The 21,500-nt window shown below is 43.2% G+C and overlaps 1 protein-coding gene across 1 annotated transcript in view; it reads left to right on the top strand.

Annotated features, from left to right (window-relative positions):
- actr2b (actin related protein 2b) overlaps nt 1-21,500 on the top strand; it is a 50,640-nt gene that overhangs the window by 21,411 nt on the left and 7,729 nt on the right. The window contains exons 7-8 of the mRNA XM_084322201.1: nt 15,624-15,769; nt 21,335-21,467. Coding sequence (XP_084178327.1) covers nt 15,624-15,769; nt 21,335-21,467 — 279 coding nt within the window. The remainder of the gene's footprint in view (nt 1-15,623; nt 15,770-21,334; nt 21,468-21,500) is intronic.

Raw genomic sequence — 21,500 nt, 5'->3', positions numbered from 1 at the left:
AGATTTACTAATTAATCTCAATTTTCTGTAATTAATCTAGATTAAAAAAAATTCTACTTAAGACAGAAGCTTGTAACAGATATTTACTTGAGTAAAATCATGGAATTAATGTAGAATCAACACAAAAAGTATATTTAGATTAAAAGACTATTTTAATAGCTTTCTTTGATCTTTGAATACAGTTTCTCTCCTGTGAAATACAAATGTTCAACAAAACCATCAACATTGACTCCGCTTTAAAGACCTCTTTCTTATATCCGCGGCGCTAACAGAAATAAAAACAATCCAGGCCTATGTTAAAGTGCAGATTGGCTTAGAGGACGATAATGTCTTGTATTAACTACCAGTAATATAAATCATATTAACAACAAAAATGTGTTTCATCTTCATTTTCAAAAAGGTGCAAGCAAAAAAAGAACAAGCAAAGATACTGCTGAAAGTGTGTGTGTGTGTGTGTGTGTGGGGAACAGGCTCCCTCTTGTCTAGTATATTATACTCTTATACTAAACTTGTAAAGGTACCCAACCCTACAGTCACTCCCCATAGGATATTCTCTTTGTTGAGACCGTAGGGAGGCTGAGAGGGAGACAGAGTAGAGGAGACACAGGAGAGGAGGTTCTTTGTTGAGACAGTAGGAAGACTGAGAAGGAGACAGAGTAGAGGAGACACAGGAGAGGAGGCTCTTTATTGAGACAGTAGGAAGGCTGAGAGGGAGACCGAGTAGAGGAGACACAGGAGATACGGTTCTTTATTGAGACAGTAGGAAGGCTGAGGGAGACAGAGTAGAGGAGACACAGGAGATACGGTTCTTTATTGAGACAGTAGGAAGGCTGAGAGAGAGACAGAGTAGAGGAGACGGGAGATACGGTTCTTTATATATATTTTTTGATCAACTTTTTCTCCTTATTTTCCATTTTTCCCTCATCCCAATTTAGCTGTTTCCAATTCTCCCCTCCCCTGTCTTGAACGTTGCTCGCATATGCCCCCCACAGGTCGGTTGTAGAGAGGATAGAAGCCTTGCATCACGTGTCCCCTCCGGTACACGAGGAGGCAGCCTGTCGCATCTTTTCACCTGCCAGCGCGGACTCTCATTGGCGAGGTGTAACGTGTGGGAGGCTCACACTACCCCCGCTATTTCCTGTCTCTGCTGTGCAGGCATCCCCCAACCGACCTGTAGGAGTCGCTGTCCACAACGTCCAGATTACCACCCATCGACTTCCACCCGCTGACTCTGCCAATTGAGCCAGTATGACGGCCGGCCCAAGCCGGAGGCAACGCCGACAGCCGGAGTTGAACTCGGTGTCTCTTGCGTTGGTGACAAGCGCAATGTCCGCTGCGCCACCCAGCCGCCCGAGATACGGTTCTTTATTGGTACAGTAGGAAGGCAGAGAGGGAGACAGAGTAGAGTGTGGGGGGGGGGGGGGGGGTAAATTAAAATATGTCAATTCAGTAACTATTAAATTACAATTAAATTAATACAATTTATTCTAGACTTAAACCTCAACTTCTTCCTTCCATTTTGGGGAATTCTGAATGCTGTCTTTTTATAAAAAAAATTAAGTGCTATATTTCTGCTTATTCAGTGAACTCGACTCCACTTTGGCTTTGGCTTTGGCTTCAGTGTGTTATGGGGTCAAGTTTTAAGGTCACCAGGAAGGGAAGCCATCATGGAAGTAGGCTTAAAAAATACTACTGCCCTCGTATGGATGTTGTGTGAACATCCCATCAAAAAGCAGCTCTCAGAATCATGTATCCATCCCTATTTATGAAAAATGAAAGTCCATATTTGGTCCGATGCGTTTAGCAGCTGTTTTCGGAGGTTGTCAGCCATTTTACCCTAGAATAGCAACACATTTCCGACGTGAAGCCTAGGGGGGAATTAAAAACGTTTTAAAGAAGGTTTTGTTCTCGAAATGGGACCCACACACAGGGGTTAGGATTCATGTTTCAGCTCAAAATAGCATGATCGTAGTTGCAAAAATAGAAAAGTCTCCAGAAAAAGGTGTTTTGTTATTGTAAAGCAGTGTGTTGTTAAAGTAACCAACGCTGACTGGTAACTGAAGCCTCTCCCTGCTGAGTGCAGAAGCACATTGGCCCGTGTTGTTAACCTCTTAACAGGCACCCAGAAACGTGGACATTTCTTTTACTTGAACTTGAGGACTGCATACTTTTTTTGCAAAGCTTAGCTTTATACTTTATACTTATAGCACATGCATGAGCCTGGTCTCTTTTGAAAGATAACATTCTGAAGTTACTAATGTAAAAAAGGGAAATCACTTTTAGTGCTAATGAAATAGAGTAACAGAGGTCTGAACTTCAGTTGAACTTGTGTACTCACATTTTTCTGTAGTGGTTGCAAGATTCCATATTCCAATATTCCAGCATAGAGGTATAAGCTGGAAACCACTGCGGTTCCATAGCCTGAAGTCTTATGTAGTACAGGTCCACATTTTATAAGAATCCGTTCAGAAATGGGTCTTTGAGAGACGTCCGAGTAAAACCGACGCAAAAAGAGAAACTCTCAAATCCATTTCCTCATCCACCGCAGTGTGTTCTGAAGTCTGATTCACTTCCCGTTTTTGCTAGTCAACTTTCACCTAGTTCATTTATTCGCACCCCCCCACGTGGGGTATCGTTGGAAGCGTACACTCATTGGCTACAACGCTGACTAATCATTTTTGCCATCAGGCTCTACGCTAACCCTTTTCACTAGGGGCACAGGTGCTCCTAAATGAAAAAATTTAGGAGCACACAAAGAAATTTAGGAGCACAGTGAATTTTTTTCTAGTAACTGAGTTTATTAACAAACTCACATTTTTTAAACAAAAATAAATGTACATGTATAGTAGTACTCTGTATGTGCATGTTCAAATGGGAACGGAATTGTGCAATAGCACCAAATTCACTGGCCCACACTGTGTGTGTGTGTGTGTGCTAAACAAACTCAAATTTTTTAAACAAAAATAAATGTACATGTATAGTAGTACTCTGTATGTGCATGTTCAAATGGGAACGGAACTGTGCAATACCACCAAAGTCACTGGCCCACACTATGTGTGTGTGTCCTAAACAAACTCAAATTTTTTAAACAAAAATAAATGTACATGTATAGTAGTACTCTGTATCATGTGCATGTTCAAATGGGAACGGAACATAGCACCAAAGTCACTGGCCCACACTCTGTGTGTGTGTGTGTGTGTGCGTGTGTGCGTGTGTGCTAAACAAAGGATATTGGTTGTCCAGTTGCTTTTGTAGTCTCTCCTTTCTCAATATGTACAAATCTCTACACTGGATGTGCCGCCGCGAGACGTTGTGTTTTACTACCGAATCTCTTTTCAGGTGCGGGTTTCCCGACGCAAAGGGCGTATTGCCTGCCTGTTTCTGCCCTCTGCAATATTTACAAAACATGACATTGTTTTCGAACTCTAGCCATGGGAAAATCTTTAGCCAATTCACGTTAAATTTGTATGTCTTCCCTACGGCTCCAGTGGGTGTAGCATCGTTAGCTACAGTGGGTACATTGGGTGTAGCTTCGTTAGCTACAGTGGGTACATTGGGTGTAGCTACAGTGGGTACATCGGGTGCTACAGTGGGGGTAGTAGTGGGTGTAGCCTCGCTAGCTTCGCTAGCATGCTGACTAGCGTCAGTATCTTGGTTAACTATCACCTCTGTAACATGAGCTGCCTCGCCTGACTTCTCATTCTCCGGTATCTTTCGCGCAAAATAAAAATTAATGGGCTTCGACATGGCTGTATTGTCTGACTCAGACACTGACGCTCATATATATATCTATGCTGACGCTAAACAGTACTTTCAGTTTCCAGTCGCGTGACCACAGGAAACTCTACTGTGATTGGAACGTTTATGCGGCTGTGAACTGTGGGACTTGTAGTTTTTTAAAGATTCTCGCAGCGGAGAAAAAAAAATAACGAATGAGGCTGTACTCTGCACTCGCCGGCCCGCGTGTATCACTTCCGCAACGGATTTAGGCGGATTTCGGTTTCCGGGTTCGCCTGATTGGCCGCGACGGCGTGCTGCTGTGTTGACGCTCGCGGCGGCGTGGACTTTACCTAGAGGCTGGAGTTCACTTCCCCTTTCACATCGCGCCACGCTGCTGTGCAGTCATCAGTCATCTAATAATATTGTCGCTTTTGTCAAGAATCACTTTTCAATGTTGAAAGGCATACATTGTTGTCATACAGAAGTACAGAATACTTTTATCCAAAATGCTTCTTACTGTTACTGTTAGAGACTTGCGTGATGTGTGAAAAGTGATAGTGAAAGTCGCGGTTTCTTGACTCACGTTATAAGCACTTACGTGATGTGAAAAGTGATTCTTGCTTGATGTGAAATAAAATACAAGCACTTACTTCAACGTTGAAAAGTGATTCTTGACAAAAGCGACAATATTATTATATGACTGATGACTGCACAGCAGCGTGGCGCGAATCCCATTTCTGCTTTGCACTATAGAGTATTGTATATTAGTACATTGCATTGTATATTGTATGGTACAGTAACAGTCTCTGGAGCGCAACAGTAAGAAGCATTTGCACTGCAACTCGTACACCTTACTGTAAATTGTACCTCATCCCATTGCTGCTTTGCACTATAGCGTATTGTATATTAGTAATTTAGTACATTGCATAGTATATTGTATATTGTATGGTAACAGTCTCTGGAGCGCAACAGTAAGAAGCATTTGCACTGCAACTCGTACACCTTACATTTCTGCTTTGCACTATAGCGTATTGTATATTAGTACATTGCATAGTATATTGTATATTGTATGGTACAGTAACAGTCTCTGGAGCGCAACAGTAAGAAGCATTTGCACTGCAACTCGTACACCTTACTGTAAATTGTACCTCATCCCATTTCTGCTTTGCACTATAGCGTATTGTATATTAGTACATTGCATAGTATATTGTATGGTAACAGTCTCTGGAGCGCAACAGTAAGAAGCATTTGCACTGCAACTCGTACACCTTACTGTAAATTGTACCTCATCCCATTGCTGCTTTGCACTATAGCATATTGTATATTAGTACATTGCATAGTATATTGTATATTGTATGGTAACTCAGTTACTTCTATTCTGCATCGAACATTGTACATATGTCTATACTGAACACTGTGACCTCTATTTTTACTTCTATTTTACATGCTATACTATTTTATTTCATACTTATCTTGTCTAGCACAGTCTCCAACAGTAACAGTAAGAAGCATTTTTGATAAAAGTATTCTATACTTCTGTATGACAACAATGTATGCCTTTCAAATGATAAATGATTAAATGATACACACTGAAATCTACGCTCTCTCTCATCCTGCTTTCCACGACAACGCGACAATATTATTAAACAGCAGCTCTGTCATTGAAGTGGGAAAAGTGAGCATTAAACAGCAGCTCTGTCATTGAAGTGGGAAAAGTGATTAAACAGCAGCGCGTTTGCACTCAGAAGATGGCGCGACAATATTGCTCTGGCGTTGAAGTGGGAAAGCGGCAGTGAAGTCCGCGCCGCGCGCGCGTCAACACACAGGCAGCGGCAGAGGTAGAGAGGGGCGCGTATAGCGGCGTGGGTCACGTGGCCGTCGCGGCCAATCAGGCGAACCCGGAAACCGAAATCCGCCTAAATCCGTTGCGGAAGTGATACACGCCACCGGCCCCACTCGCACGCCGTGCGAGTACTTGACTTTGCAGGTTCGCACACACATATTTTTAGGGGCATATGCGAGCAATATGGTCGCACTGTAGAGCCCGGATCAGTGGATGATTTGCAGTTCAGGAGCACCTGGAGTAGGCCTGTCACGATTTGTCACCCTAGTCAACGTTGTTGACGATAACATTTAGTCGATTTTAGGGCTGTCCCCGACTAAGTATTTGGATAGTCGACTATGATTGGCAAAAATATGCCATTAGTAAAAAAAAAAGGGTAATTTTTTTTCTTCCATTTGGGCTGTGGGGGTGCTTAATGTCTGAAGGAGTCGACTGAAGGCTTCTTGTCCTCTGCAAAAGCATGCAATTGGTCCACTGATGGATACATCTTGATATTTGTCTAGTCTAGTGTGTTCATTAGATGGGTGAAATCCTCTTTCAGTGCCTCTGTGCCTGTTTTCATAGGCAGTTAGCCTCTGGTATGCGTGCCATTAGCGTTAGCCACGCTTCTAGGCCTATTTTCCTTTGGAAAGAATGATAAAAAAAGTATTCTTTATTTTTTTTTTGTATTCAACTAAGAGGTTGGCAGTCGACTACAGCTCCTTTCGACCGATTAGTCGACTAATCGACTAATAGGGGTCAGCCCTAGTCGATTTGCATATTCATGATCGACGCATCTTATTGTGGATAGTATGTGCCTTTTTGCGGTGGAAATGGCAGACGTTCAAAGTCATAACATGCGCAACGTGTAATCTAACTAATGCGTAGTGAATCACTTTCAGAATATAAATAACTTCTCTTAAACCACTATTCGTGATTCTGCCTAGAGCCAGGACTCGACAGTCACAGTGCGCGTTTCGCTCACATTTTATAACTTCCATGTTTCACTCCAGCTGGAAGGGAGGGACTGAGCCTGATACCCCCATCCTACAGTTTAGAAGTGATGGCAGCTCTTCAGCCTGCGGCCTGTAATAACTCCTCTTGTCGCACTGTTTCTATGTAAACTATGTGAGCAACGGGTCCAATAAATGCGTCTTTAACATGCTTTATATCCTCACCATTCCTGTATGCCCGTCGTGGTTAAAATCCGTAACTAACGTTCGCTGCTAAGTAACTAAGCTAAGCTAGTTCTAGTAGTTCACAGGCACAGGAGAAATCAGTTTCATGGAGTTCTAATAGTGAGGAAGGGGGGGCTCTCTCCCTCTCCCTTTCTCTGTACGTTCAATGATGACGATCAATGAAGTAGCCAAAAGTTACACTATAAAAACGAACTTGATAGTTGATGATAATAAATATTTCACTTCATTAGCAAAAATATTGTAAAATCATTAAGTCTGCTATAAGCTATTCTCCCTCTGGTGTGTGTATATATTTACTATAGGCTACTCTTTTTTACATGGATTACTAGGCTAATTAGCTTTAACAATCCTGATTCCTGAGCCTATTTTATTCAAAAGGAAGATAGTTTGGGGAGCTCCAGTAGCTCACCGCATATCTCGGCGCTATTTCTGCGTCAGGGAAAACCGTGCTGCGTCACGGATCTGGTGGACTCCGAGTTCGATTCCCGGACCCGCCGTCATTTGCCAGAATGTCTTCCCCTGCTCTATATCCCGTTTCACCCTGTATCCGTCGGTCATGCTTGACCAGAAAAGCGATAAACGCCAAAAAATAAAGTAAAAAAAAAAAAAAAGGAAGATAGTTTTAAAAATGTATATAGCCTATGTTGTGAAGGGCCAGATTAAACCGAATATGTATATTTATTTATATATATATATTTAATTGTATTTGTATATTCTCTAATATTCCTTGATATCCCTTGTATATTCCTTGTACAATATGCATTGAATATCCATTCTAGCCTACTGAACATCCCATAATAGTCTCCATTCTACTATTGGTCGAGACCTTGGTGCCAGGCTGCCATACCCCCCAGACCCAGTTCAAACGTACCGCTCAACATGTACGAACAAGTCCTAGTTCCGCGTAGGAATCTGGCTACCGCACCACTAACGGTACTATTTGTTCATAGTGCGTATATATACTGCGCTACTAAAGTAGGACTTCCTTTTCAGTCCAGTTTCTTACCCTCCAATAGAGTGACAGACGTAAAGCCTCCCCGCGACGCCACGTGTGGGAGTAAGGCCAAGTTCGGCCTACCATCGGTATTGAGACATCGTGTATATTAATATTTGAATAGTCATATTTGGCACTATATCGTCGAGTTGGACGTAGTCTATTAAGCTAATAATAGTCTGTTAATATATAGTGCTTCGTGCGGTGAGAATACTACCGTAGTCAGTACCCCATCGTTCGGGCAGAGAACTGGCTGCTTATCCAGGATGGTCGACCCCATGTGAGACTGCATCCGAGGAGCCCCAGAGCCGACGAGCGAGTGGACCTGTATACCGGATTATTCTACCGACGACAGCCCGCCTTCCCAGGCACGGATTATGCTTTGTGTACAGTGATTATTCCATGGATAAAGACCCCCGACACTGCCGTGTGTTGGAACCCCCCCCCCTGGAGAGGACGCAAGGTGAGGAGACGCTCTGCAAGACGAGGTCGCTTCACGTCTCTCCCCCGTGGACCGGAGAGAGCCGGCTCACAGAGAGTCCACCTGCTTTCATCTGTGGTCCAAGGATCGCTGGCGCACCGAGCTGCACAACTGTGGGTTCACCCAGGATACCCTTGGCCGGACGAGGCAGCCAGACTCTACCCCCCCCCCCCCCTCCTACTCCTGTTGTCTTACAAGCGACCGGATTACCCCCCTTAGTGTATCCAGTCTTATAATCATTAAAGTATCATTGCTGTTATTCCTTAACTATTCCAGGTCGTATATTTACCGCCTGCGCCATCAGAGATTGGACATTCTCTATTGATATACCAACGAATACTCTTTGCCATAAAAGTGCATACTATTTCAATTCATAAATGTAATTAAGTGATTAAGTGCTTGCTCTACACACCATTGCTGTGTAGTAATAAACGCATACTTCGACTTCGTACATTTGTGTTGGATCCGTTTCATCTACGTGAGAGTGTTTATCATAATATATTTATGCCGAGTACTGGGTGGCCGAATATAAAGTACAAAGGTAGTGGTAGTAAGTATCATATCTAGTAATACAGTCAGGGAATTGTACCCCTCAGTTACAGCCTATATATATAAAAATAATATTGTCGATAAATTCAAAGAAAACATGTTTACATTGCCAAAGCAAAAGTGGAATACAATCTAAAAACAATTCCACAAAAAGGTCTGTCAACAGTCACTGATAGTTCTCCTTTATCTTTCTTTTTTTGTAGAATTAAATGTCAGTCTCTACCTTAACACATTCGGGGGCCATTGGGATGAGTCTAATTAATCTCAAGAGGACCGGGGAATGTAAACAAACGTGGGGCTGTTTGTACAGCTAAATCTATACTTTATAGTATTGCTATCTGTCCATTCTCATTGTCAATTGAGTCCATAAACCGTCCCTTCAAAATGGCTTAAAGAAAGAAAAAAATCATCAATAGGTTCTCATTTTATAGCGCCGTGAATATAAGCGTTATACCGGATTTGGGTCTAGTATATTTCCTGTGAGGTGAGATACAGGGCTAATAGCTAATAACGTTAAATCCAATGGCATTTCGGTTATAGATACGCTCCAGTTAAAACTCAAACTGCATATGATCGGTACGATCCTCACGCATGTATGCATGAAAGGGGGGGCGGGGGACGTCGTTTCTGATTATCGATTACCAATAACCGCGTTAGCCTCATTAGCCACATAGGCCGAACGCCTGGTTGGCTATCAAAACAAGGCCCGATCGGGATGTACTTTACGTGAAAAAGATCTTACCGTCGTCCAGTGGGATCGCCCCGAGCATTTCCCCATTATCGCTCGCCATCTGGTAGATCGATATGTCCATTGGCTGATGATAAATCCCCTTATTGCATGGTGAAATCTGCGATGCAAAACGTAATCCAAGCTACTATGCTACACATCCAGAATCCTGCTACTGGAAACAAAAAAAAAAGCCAAAAAAAATAGTCCACCGTTCGGCCACAGGGAACACTGCATTATTGCGATAGCGCCCCTAAGAGGATCTGGCCGGTATTTGTTGAATTCATAGAGTAGGGTAGATCTGCAGTGCCGCTCTGCGACCTTGAATAGGTTATTAAAATGGAATAAAAGCAATAACAACTTGCCACGGATTTATCCGTGCCTCTGTCCACAACGGGTGGAATCGAAACACGGAGATATACGTCCTTGGGCGCCATTGTGTTAATGAGAACGCTGGCACTGGGAAGAGGAAGCTAGTTTTTCAAAGTCTGGGTTGTAGGAGCAGGTTGCAAGCCTCAGGCAGTCCACAAGATGGTCATCTGTCATTGTGGTTCTGTACTTGGACTTGATGATCTTCATGTGAGAGAAAGCAGACTCACACAGGTAGGTTGATCCAAAAAATGCTGTTCATGTCCTGAGGTTGGGGTACTTCTCTGCCTTCATCCCTTGTGTTGCCCTGGCTTTAATCTCACTGTCAGTTTGAAGTGTGAGGATCTCATTCTCCACAGCATGATTGTCCAGATTAAACAGTGTAGCCACTTTGGATGTGATGTCATCCACATCTACAGTTCCAAATGGAAAATGCATGTAGCTTGCAACAGGTTCAAATGTTGAAAAGTCTGTGAAGCGCTTATCAAACAAGATGCTTTGAACTTGCTCCTCATCATGTGTGCAATCAAACTGCTGTGACCTCACCCTGACGTTGAAGTTCTGCTTGCATGTGAGGAAAGTTGTGCATGTCACTGCGTTGCAGCCTTCTCGCCCACATGGTGAGCTTGCTTTTAAAAGCATTCACTGAGCTGATCATGTTTATTATACATTTATCCTTTCCATGCAGCTCTAAATTCAGGTTATTCAGCATGCCAGTGACATCAGTTATGAATGCCAAATTCAAAAGCCAGTTGTTGTCCTCTAGATGAGTGGTTCCCAAAGTCGGGGTCGCGACCCAAAGGTGGGCCGCGAGCAGCCACGGGTGGGCCGCGAGATGATTTCCCCAAAAAAAAAAAAATCCAATTTATTTTTTATTTTTGTCAGGCCACTGAACTTAGAAGCAGGCCAGGACAGTGTTTCTAGTTGTATTCTAAAATTCTATTCTATTGTATTCTAAAATGTGACTATATGGTTTTATATTAACTTAATAAATAAACAAATGAAAAATCTACTTATTTCAACGAACATTTCAAACTAAATAACATATTATGCACATAAAACGCTGAAAACAACCGAAGCAACAATAGTATTTTAATGAGGCTATTATTATTATCATTATTATTTTGCCCTCTCATAAATAGCACATATAAATGAATAACTAACTTGAACTAACTTAATAGGATTGAAGTGATATTTGGCTTAAAAAATCGGTCGCCTGGCAAAAAAAAAAAAAAAAAAAGCCTGACGATGTGCATTGGGCCGCGGCTCTCTGACGCCTTATTTTCTGGGTCCTGGCCTGAAAAGTTTGGGAACCCCTGCTCTAGATCAGGGGTTTCCAAACTTCAGCTCGAGACCCAAAAGATAATTTTGGTGTTTCCCCGGGACCCAAACTTAAAAAAATACATCATGAATTGCCATAACATACATTTATAAACTACTGATAAAGAACACAACAAACCATGAATTTCAAATGTATATGAAATGTATTTATTTAATTATAAAAGTACATCACAGCAATAATCGGAGTGTAATGTTAAGTTGCTCACCACCTCATAACATATGTACATACTAGGGGTGTAACGGTACACAGAAGTCACGGTTCGGTACGTACCTCGGTATTGGGGCCACGGTTCGGTACAAGTTCGGTACAACAGAAAAAAAATATTTATAATTATTATTATTAACCCATTCTCTGCCACCACTTTGATCATCCTAAACCATCCTCTGCCAGCGCTATTTGTCTATGGAGATATTCACCTTCTTTGCAGGGCTCTAACTTTTTAACTTTTTAATTTTAACTTTTTGTATTGCTAAATTGACATTACTATGGCCCATTCAACATCAATTATCTATCGTTCAGGATGTAGGAACGTTTTACTTTTTCATTCACACATTCATACTAAAATACCGTCTAGAGTATAAATCTGTTTTTATCGTTTTCTGCAGTATTTCATAGAACGTGAGATATAGGCATAAATGCATATATTAGATTATCAAATGCAGTTTGATACCGATCCATGCTATATAAAAAATGTCAACTGTACATGGTTCTAAACGTCATGACTGATCATCTGCGGGTGAACGGAGGGGGGGGGGGGGGGGGGGGTCGTTTATAATTCAATGACCGACGTTAAATGATTTATGTAGTATGGGTGATATATTGATCAGAGCAGTTTGTATCGAAAATGATAAAGAAAAACGCTGAAACTCACCCCAGTCTCCTCGTAGCGTTGGGTGATGAGAGTGGAGCAAACGGATCCCAATTATGGGATGTTGATCGATGCGATCCATTTCCGGTTTGTATATTACTAATTAGGGCTGGGCGATATGACCAAAAACGTTATCGCGATAAAATTATAAAATTATTTTCATATAATTCGATATCGATAATTATCGTCGATATAATGTATGTCAAGTTTAATTAACTTATTATGCTGCTGCGAATGTCTCGAGTCGAGTTGATGTCGTCATCAGTCCGCGCACGTTAGAAGTTAGCCGACAAGCGGAATATCTCATGGCAATGTAATAAATATGACACTAAAATACTCTTCCGCCACAATATATTGAAACGACGTCCACTGTATACCCACACTACTATGAACGTGGCCTCAGAATTCACTCCGCACACATACTCTGCACGTAAATATATAAAACATCGTCGTGCAAGCTAGTTAGCCTAGCCAGCCTGTTGTCTTATTATGCTGCTGCGAATGTCTCGAGTTGAGTTGATGTCGTCATCAGTCCGCGCACGTTAGAAGTTAGCCGACAAGCGGAATATCTCATGGCAATGTAATAAATATGACACTAAAATACTCTCTTCCGCCACAATATATTGAAACGACGTCCACTGTATACCACACACTACTATGAACGTGGCCTCAGAATTCATGCCGCACACATACTCGGCACGTAAATATATAAAACATCGTCGTGCAAGCTAGTTAGCCTAGCAAGCCTTGTTGTTGAGTGAGTCCTACCTCTCTACCCAGAGGTGCAGCGCTGGGTCTCCTTCGCTCTCGGCCATCTCCTTCACCGATTGGTTGTTAGTGCGTGCTCATATCCAAGCTTGGAAAATCGATATATCGAAACTTTGCGACCACGTTTCATGTTTATTTCGAGGAAATAATTTATCGCGATAGTTATCGTTATCGTTTTATCGCCCAGCCCTATTACTAATACACGTCCAAATCATGTTGATTATTGAGTTATGGCAAAGATCCATATCGACGGTGTCTGTATTGAGCCCGGGACGATAAACTAGTGGCCGGACGAAAATTGGGGACGGACCGAGTTACAATGGGCACTTCCGGTTTGGCAACTCGCCGATTGGCCACCAGGTGGCGGTATTGAATCGTTGCAGAGTTGTGATGGCTCAGACAGCATCAGCCAAGACTCTGTGGGTGAAATATGAATACCATGACGGAAATATGAAATATTGATCTCAAACACGCCTTACGGCGTGATTGGCAGACAACGCATGGCGGAGAAACCCGCCTTAACACGTGATTGGCGGAGAATGGGTTAATATAATTTGTTTGTAAAAGAATTATTTAATAAAAAAATTTAAAAAAAGTATATATTATATTTATGATAATTATTATAATTATTATTATTAAATAGAATAATTTTCTATAGGCTTGCCGTGGTAATTAGTGATACTGGTGTCATTCTGTGTTCAGGCATCCACTTGCTTACTGCCCCTTTAACAACGTATCCTTGCTAAGTTTCAGTTTCACTTCCAGAGAGAATTTTACTTCACGACCAGACTGAATACTAGAGAACAGATGACATATTAGGATTATTTGGATTTAAACACAGTGGAGCTCGGATGATCTGTCCGGAAAAGTAGGTTCTTCTTTTTATTTGATTGTGCCTGTGAGTCCGGCGGGGGAGAATGTTTATTTTTTTTTGACGTGTGTGTGTCGGCGATGCATTGGTTTCATTTGGTTAACGTTATTGGGCGCACAAGAAAACGAAAGAAAACTGTAATGACCCTGCAGCTGTTCCAATGTAAAATGAATGTGCCTTTCTCCTCCGTGCACTTTCGCCGCTCTGAAGTCTGAGCTCGTTGTGCCCGGCCACGCGCGCTGTTCTCGCACGGACCTCGCGAGTGCCTGCATGTGGGTGTGTTTGCGCTGTGGGGCGTATTCGTCGCATGGGTGCGCGTACCGCACCGTGACGGCCGTACCGTAAATTCGCGGGACGAATACACGTACCGTTACACCCCTAGTACATACTATTTTGTAACACTTTTAAATGAACAAACATGTTCTACTCTCCTCCCTTTTTTCAACTCTCCATTTCTTACCCCCTCCCTCCGTCCCTCAACATTAACACTTTCAGAGCCGGCCGTGTTTTCCTTTTTACCCCCTTGAATGCCCATCAACCACTTCAATGTTAACGTTAATATCGCCTAATCTATGTTTTAAATTATGGCTATGTGTCTAATCTGCCTGTCGCTTATCAATGACTCATTTTCCAGTCAACATTGTCGAAGCGGATTGTTTTTTTATCTGCACGGACACTGTTTGTTTGCAAATCAGACAGACTGATTTTGCGTTGAAATAAACAAAAAAGTAAGCCTCCTCCCACTCTTCATGGAAATTATATGTTTTTGGTCTTTTGGCTGCTTCAGTTCTGCTGGTGGTGGTCTTGCTTGCGGTGCTGACGCTGGTGCTTTCCGGTAGCTCGGCGCCGAGTCCTGCCAAATTAAATTAAATGATTTTCCAACATAATCTCGCGGTCTACTTGAAATCAGCCCAGCGTGATCTACCGGTCGATCGCGGGCGAATGGTTGGGCACCACTGCGCTAGACGCTCGCAAAGTGCCGTGACTTGAAGTGTTCGTGATCACGTATACGTCCCGGTGCACGTTATGTGGTTAAAGTAACCAACGCTGACTGGTAACTGAAGCCTCTCCCTGCTGAGTGCAGAAGCACATTGTGTTGTCTCTGTAGGCTGTACGCTGACTAACTGTTTTCCCTGAAACATACGGGGTGGAACGCTGCTCCAGAGGCCCTGTTCCCTACAGAGGGAACCACAGAACGCTGTGTTTGTGCCTTTACGTCTGTGTGTGTGTGTGGGGGGGGGAACAAGGAGGGCAATGTGCCTGCGGCCGAAGGGCCCTGGACGGTGTGACATCATTTCCTGTGTGGCTGTGGCAGGGCAGTCCTCCACTTCCTCCCTCTGGCCTCCGCTGAATGAAGCCTTTTTATACACACACTTACATACATACACACACATACATACACTCACACATACACAATACACACAATACACACACACACTCACACACTCACACACATACACACACACTCACACACATACATACACACTCACACACATACATACACACTCAAACTCATACACACACATACACACACAGTACACACACACATACACACACTCACACACATACACTCACACACATACACATGCACTCACACACACACATACACATACTCTCACACATACACTCACACACTCACACACACACACACACACATACACTCACACATACATACATACATACATACATACATACATACATACATACATACACACTCACACACACACACACACACACACACACACATACATACATTCTACTCACAGCCTGCACCTACATTATCCATACACTAATGTAACAAACGCACAAATTCATATTGGATACAGTCCATTCTCTATCTACAGTATCTCTATCTCTCTCTATCGGTCTATTTATCTCTTTTATCCATCTCTAACCCCACCTGTTCTCTCTAGCTCCCTGACGGCAGGCTGATAAAGGTGGGAGGTGAGCGGTTCGAGGCTCCTGAGGCTCTCTTCCAGCCCCACCTCATCAACGTGGAGGGTGTGGGTGTGGCGGAGCTGCTGTTCAACACCATCCAGGCTGCGGACATAGACACCAGGTAAGACCGCTCTACAACAACATCCAGGCTGCGGACATAGACACCAGGTAAGACTGCTCTACAACACCATCCAGGCTGCGGACATAGACACTAGTTAAGACTGCTCTATAACACCATCCAGGCTGCGGACATAGACACTAGTTAAGACTGCTCTATAACACCATCCAGGCTGCGGACATAGACACCAGGTAAGACTGCCAGCAAAGATGATCATCCAAAGACTTAAAACTGACTTCATTACAAGAGTTGAATTATTTATTGTTACATTATTAAATATATGTCTTAAAATAATAATGGTGACAAATAAGGGATACATTGATCCGTCATAAAACTGAGATAATAATAAATTCAATTTGTACCGCACTTTATATTTGCGAAAATCTCAAAGTGCTACAGGAGATAAAGATAAAAAGTTAAATGAATAAAACAATTAAAATGAATAAAACAACCAATGAAATGGAAGAACATAAAAATTAAATTAAATAATAATAAAATGAATAGAAGTAAAAAAAATAAAAGTAAAAGAGAAATTCAGGCAAAAGCCTTGTTTAGGCTTTTAAAAGGCTTTTTAGGCCCCTTTTAAAAGCATCGACGGATTGTGGTGCTCTCAGGTGGATGGGGAGAGCATTCCACAGTCTGGGTGCGGCAGAGCAGAAAGCTCGATCGCCCATGGTGTGCAGCTTAGTGGTCAGTTGGTTTGTTTTTAAATGATCTAAAGCAGAGTCTGGGTGAGGCTGGGCCGCATCAAATATTCCACTAAAAAAGGGTTTCAAGTATTCCAAAAAAAAGTACAACTGATCCAATCTTCTCAATCTTTAGCAATAACATTTCAGAACATGAACGGTTCTTCAGAACATAGGCTTCTCAGTGGTGTCAGTGGACTCATCCACATGCAGCTATGGAAATGCACTGCATCTTTTTATTCTATCACCAGCCAGTATTTCAGTTATTCTGGTTGCCGTGCGATCTGAAGGGGATTTGCTTTTGTTTGCCTTCAAACATGGTCTCCATCACTTCAGTCATACATTATTTTATTATGTATGCATCAGAGAGAGAGAGAATGGCTTTTTGTGTTTAGCCAACACCCATGCCACTGAGTGAGGACTTGGTAGCTTTTTCTCGTTTAACAATAGATTTAACAATAATTCTGCTTGGAGCTTGATATGATTTCATTCCATTTATTTTTGTGGTTCTTGGCACTGAATTTTGAGGAAAGGTTGCATCAAAATAACCGTTTTGTTTCGTAGTGGCGTTTCAAATTGCCACTTCACAAGAGCTACCGTTTCTTGGCATATTAGTCACATTGGTTTGGTGCTGGGACTCAGGATGAACGTGAATTTTTCAGTCCATTCACCTTTGAATTGCAGTCGACTTTTCTTTTACTGGCCATCTTTGAACATGCCATATTTTTCTGCTGGCTGCCTGCTGGCGAAACTAGGCTACTAGCTACATTTATCTCACGGAGATAAAACTGGGAACGAGGCTACTGTAGATGCGCTGTCAACTCTCGCTCTGACTCGGACTGAAAGAGACGACCGTGAAGACCCGCCCTACTCTGCATCTGATTCGCAGACTGTGGGTGGGGGGAAAAACGCTGACGGGACGCTGAATGTGATTGGACCAGAGCAGAGTACACAGACACACTAACACTAAACTTTGTCAAGTAGGGGGCCGCAAAATATCATCCAGCGGGCCGCAATTGGCCCGCGGGCCGCGAGTTTGAGACCCCTGATCTAAAGTAAGGTTTCTGCACCACAGCTTTGCTACAGATGGTAACGTATCATCAGTTCATCCTATCAGAACCTTTCGGTCACGTATCCATCAGTTCATCCTATCAGAACCTTTCTGTCATGTATCATCAGTTCATCCTATCAGAACCTTTATGTAACATGTCATCAGTTCATCCTATCGGAACCTTTCTGTAACGTATCCAAATAAAATTTATTTGTAAGGCCCGACAACACACGTTAATGTCCCCATGGGCCGGACACGTCTTCTTTAAACAAGTCAAGAAGAAACATAATAATAAGTCAAGAACAAAACAAGAACACCATAAGGTCCAACAAATTTTAAATAAATGCAAATAAATGAATGAATGCAAACACTCCCAGACATACCCCACGCGAAGGTAAGGAAAAACTCACTAAAACCTAACCATAGGGAAAAATGCACCACAGGCAGTGTGGAGGAGAGAAACCTTAGAAGGGCCATTCAAGGGGGGATCTCCCTTCTTAGATGTCGGTGATAGTAGTGTTGCAGACTGACGGTTGCAGTCCATCAGTTCATCCTATCAGAACCTGTATGTCTGTCAAAACAGACACAAATCCTTAATGTTGCCTTAATGTTTGAAGAATCATTTCAATCCCGCTCGCTTCCTCAGACTCTCTACCAAGCCTCAATATCCCTGCTCTTAAAAAAAGATAAGGACCCGAAAGACTGGCTCATATCGTCCTATTTCCCTCCTCAACAATGAAGCAAAGATTTTGGCAAAGGTAATCGCTCGGCGACTGGAATCTGTTACACCTAGTATTATCCATTCAGATCAGTCTGGTTTTGTGAAGGATAGAATGGCTTTTTTTAACCTGCGGCGCCTTATGAATATAATTTACTCCCCCACTGAGTCTCCCGTTGCAGAGGTCGCTGTTGCGCTTGACGCAGAGAAGGTATTTGACCGGTTTGAATGGGACTACTTATTCTATACTTTGCAGAAATTCGGTTTTGGCGAGAAATTTGTGTCCTGGATCAAACTTCTATACTCCTCTCCAGTGGCATCAGTACGAACAAACGATGTGACTTCGGAATATTTCCCCCTACACCGCGGCACAAGACAGGGTTGCCCTCTCTCCGCTATTATTTGTGTTAGCGATCGAGCCACTAGCTATCACCTTTCGCACGGACCGCCATGTCCAAGGCATCATTAGAGATGCCTTGGATGGACAGGAACAAAGAATCTCGCTATATGCGGACGATGTACTGCTGTATATCACGGATCCAGCGGCCTCACTTCCACGTGTCCTTCACATACTACATGAGTTTGGTGTCTTTTCTGGTTATAAATTAAATTTAAACAAGAGTGAACTTTTCCCCATAAACTCATAAAATCTCCCCCCCCCTCTATGTTCCCCTTCAAGCTTTCCCCAAGCTGCTTCCGTTACCTTGGCATAATGATAACATGTAAACATTCTAATCTCATAGCGTCCAACTTCACCCCTCTACTGGAGCGCACTAAACAGGACTTTATCACATGGTCGTCACTTCCCTTATCACTTGTTGGCAGAGTGAATACCGTGAAAATTAACACATTACTGAAATTTCTGTCTTTATTTCAAAGTATTCCAACCTTTATTCCAAAGTCATTTTTCAAAGCCCTCGACAGGGTAATATCAGATTTGATCTGGAATAAACACCTTTATCTGGTGAATAAAACTGCTTTCCAGAAGCCTAAATCACAGGGAGGCTTTGCACTACCCAATTTCCTGGCCTGCTATTGGGCTGTAAATATTCACAGCATTCTTTATTGGAGTCATTCCCATTACAGACTTTGTCAGTGGGTGCCGGCATGGGTGGACATGGAAAGGGCATCCTGTGCTAGAAAATGTTTGCAGTCCTTACTTTGCTCTCCACTCCCAGTCACAACCTCCCAGTACACCAACAACCCCTTAGTACAACACTCCCTCCGGATCTGGACCCAGTTCAGAAAACACTTTGTCTCCACGCCATGTCACCATCCTCACCTGTCCACAAAAACGTCCTTTTTCCTCCCTCTATGGTGGATGAAGCCTTCAGCAACTGGTCTAAGAATGGCATTCTGAGCATTTACGATTTGTACCAAGACAGTTCATTTATGTCCTTCACACAAGTGTCCCTAAAGTTTAACTTACAAAAAAAAAAAAAAATCAGATATTTGCAGATACGTGATTTCGTTAAGAATAAATTTGCTCAGTTGCCCTATATGCCTCCAAAACTGTGATTGACCACATCTTGGAGGTGAAGGTTGCAACCAAAGGCTCAATATCTAAACTATATAATATCGTATCCTTATCCCTACCTTCTTCAGTATTTACTATAAGACAGAACTGGGAGTCCGATCTAAATCATCAATTTACAGACAAAGAATGGGAAAAGGCTCTTGCCCGAATACACTCATCCTCAATATGTGCCCGCCATTCACTGATACAGTTCAAGCTCCTCCACCGTCTATATTCGTCAAAGACTAGACTTGCGAAGATAAATCCTGGCATGGATCCCACATGCGACCGGTGCCACCATGCCCCTGGCTCGCTTATCCATAAGTTTTGGCATTGTCCAGCACTGGCCCCTTTCTGGACTTCCATTTTTTAATCTTACTCCGATATCTTAGCTGTAAATGTTGACCCATGCCCTCTCATTGCATTATTTGGCCTGACACCGGAAAGCACCGCTATATCTATTGGGCAATCCAATGCTATGGCCTTTGCCTCACTTATTGCCAGACGCCTCATCTTATTCAACTGGAAGGCAGCCACTCCCCCTTCTCATTTGCACTGGATGAGGGATGTTATGTATCTCATACATATAGAGAAAATCAGATTCACAACACAAGGCCACACGGATACTTTCCACAAAACATGGCAGCCATTCCTACTTCATTTCAAAACCCATATGACCTAAGTCCCTTCTCCTTCCAAAACCTTGGACCTCATGACCCCCCTCCTTCCCCCACCTACCTTTCTGACACTGCTAGACCACGTATGACTGGGGAGAACTATGATCACTGACTCCTGTCTGGAGAACCATGATCACTGACTCCTGTCTGTGGAGAACCATGATCACTGACTCCTGTCTGTGGAGAACCATGATCACTGACTCCTGTCTGGAGAACCATGATCACTGACTCCTGTCTGTGGAGAACCATGATCACTGACTCCTGTCTGGAGAACCATGATCACTGACTCCTGTCTGTGGAGAACCATGGCCAGCGCCCGTCAGCAGGGTCCAGGTGGAGGAGGAGTTGGGACCCTCAGTGGATGATGGCAGCCGAGCCCTTAGTCACTTCTTCATCTGTGCCTTTTAATGATGAATCATCCCCCTCTCCCTCTCTTGCTCTCTCTCTCTGTCTCTCTCTTGCTCTCTCTTTCCATCTTTCCCCCCTCTCACTCTCCTTTCCCCCTCTCTGTCTCTCTTTCCCTCTCTCTGTCTCTCTCACGCTCTCTTTCTCTCTCCCTCTCTATCTCTCTCTCTTCCCCTCTCTTGGTCTCTCTCCCTTTCCCCCTATTCTTCCCCCCCCTCTCTCTTCCCCCTATCTCTTGCGCTCTCTCTCCCTCTCCTCACTCGCTCTATTTCCCTCTCTTTTTCTCTCCGTCGCTCTGTCTCTCGCTCTCTTTTTCTCTCGCTCTCTCTCCCATCTCTCTCTCCACTCTCCCTCTCTCTTTCCCTATCTCGCTATCTTTCTCTCTCTGTCTCTCGCTCTCTCTCTCCGTCTCTTTCTCTCTCGCTCTCTCCCCTCTCTCTCTGCTCTCTCTCTGTTTCTCTCTCTCGCTTTTGCTCTCTCTCTCTCTCTCTCGCTCTGTCTCTCTCCCCACACAGGTCTGAGTTCTACAAACACATAGTGTTGTCAGGGGGCTCCACGATGTACCCCGGCCTGCCCTCCCGACTGGAGAGGGAACTCAAGCAGCTGTACCTGGAGCGCGTGCTCAAAGGAGACGTCGACAAACTTTCGGTGAGACAAGTCCATCCTGTCCAGTATCTTGCA

Source organism: Notolepis coatsorum (assembly GCF_963971535.1).
Source record: "Notolepis coatsorum genome assembly, chromosome: 9".
Lineage (NCBI taxonomy): Eukaryota > Metazoa > Chordata > Actinopteri > Aulopiformes > Paralepididae > Notolepis > Notolepis coatsorum.
This window is presented reverse-complemented; position numbering and strand designations above follow the sequence as displayed.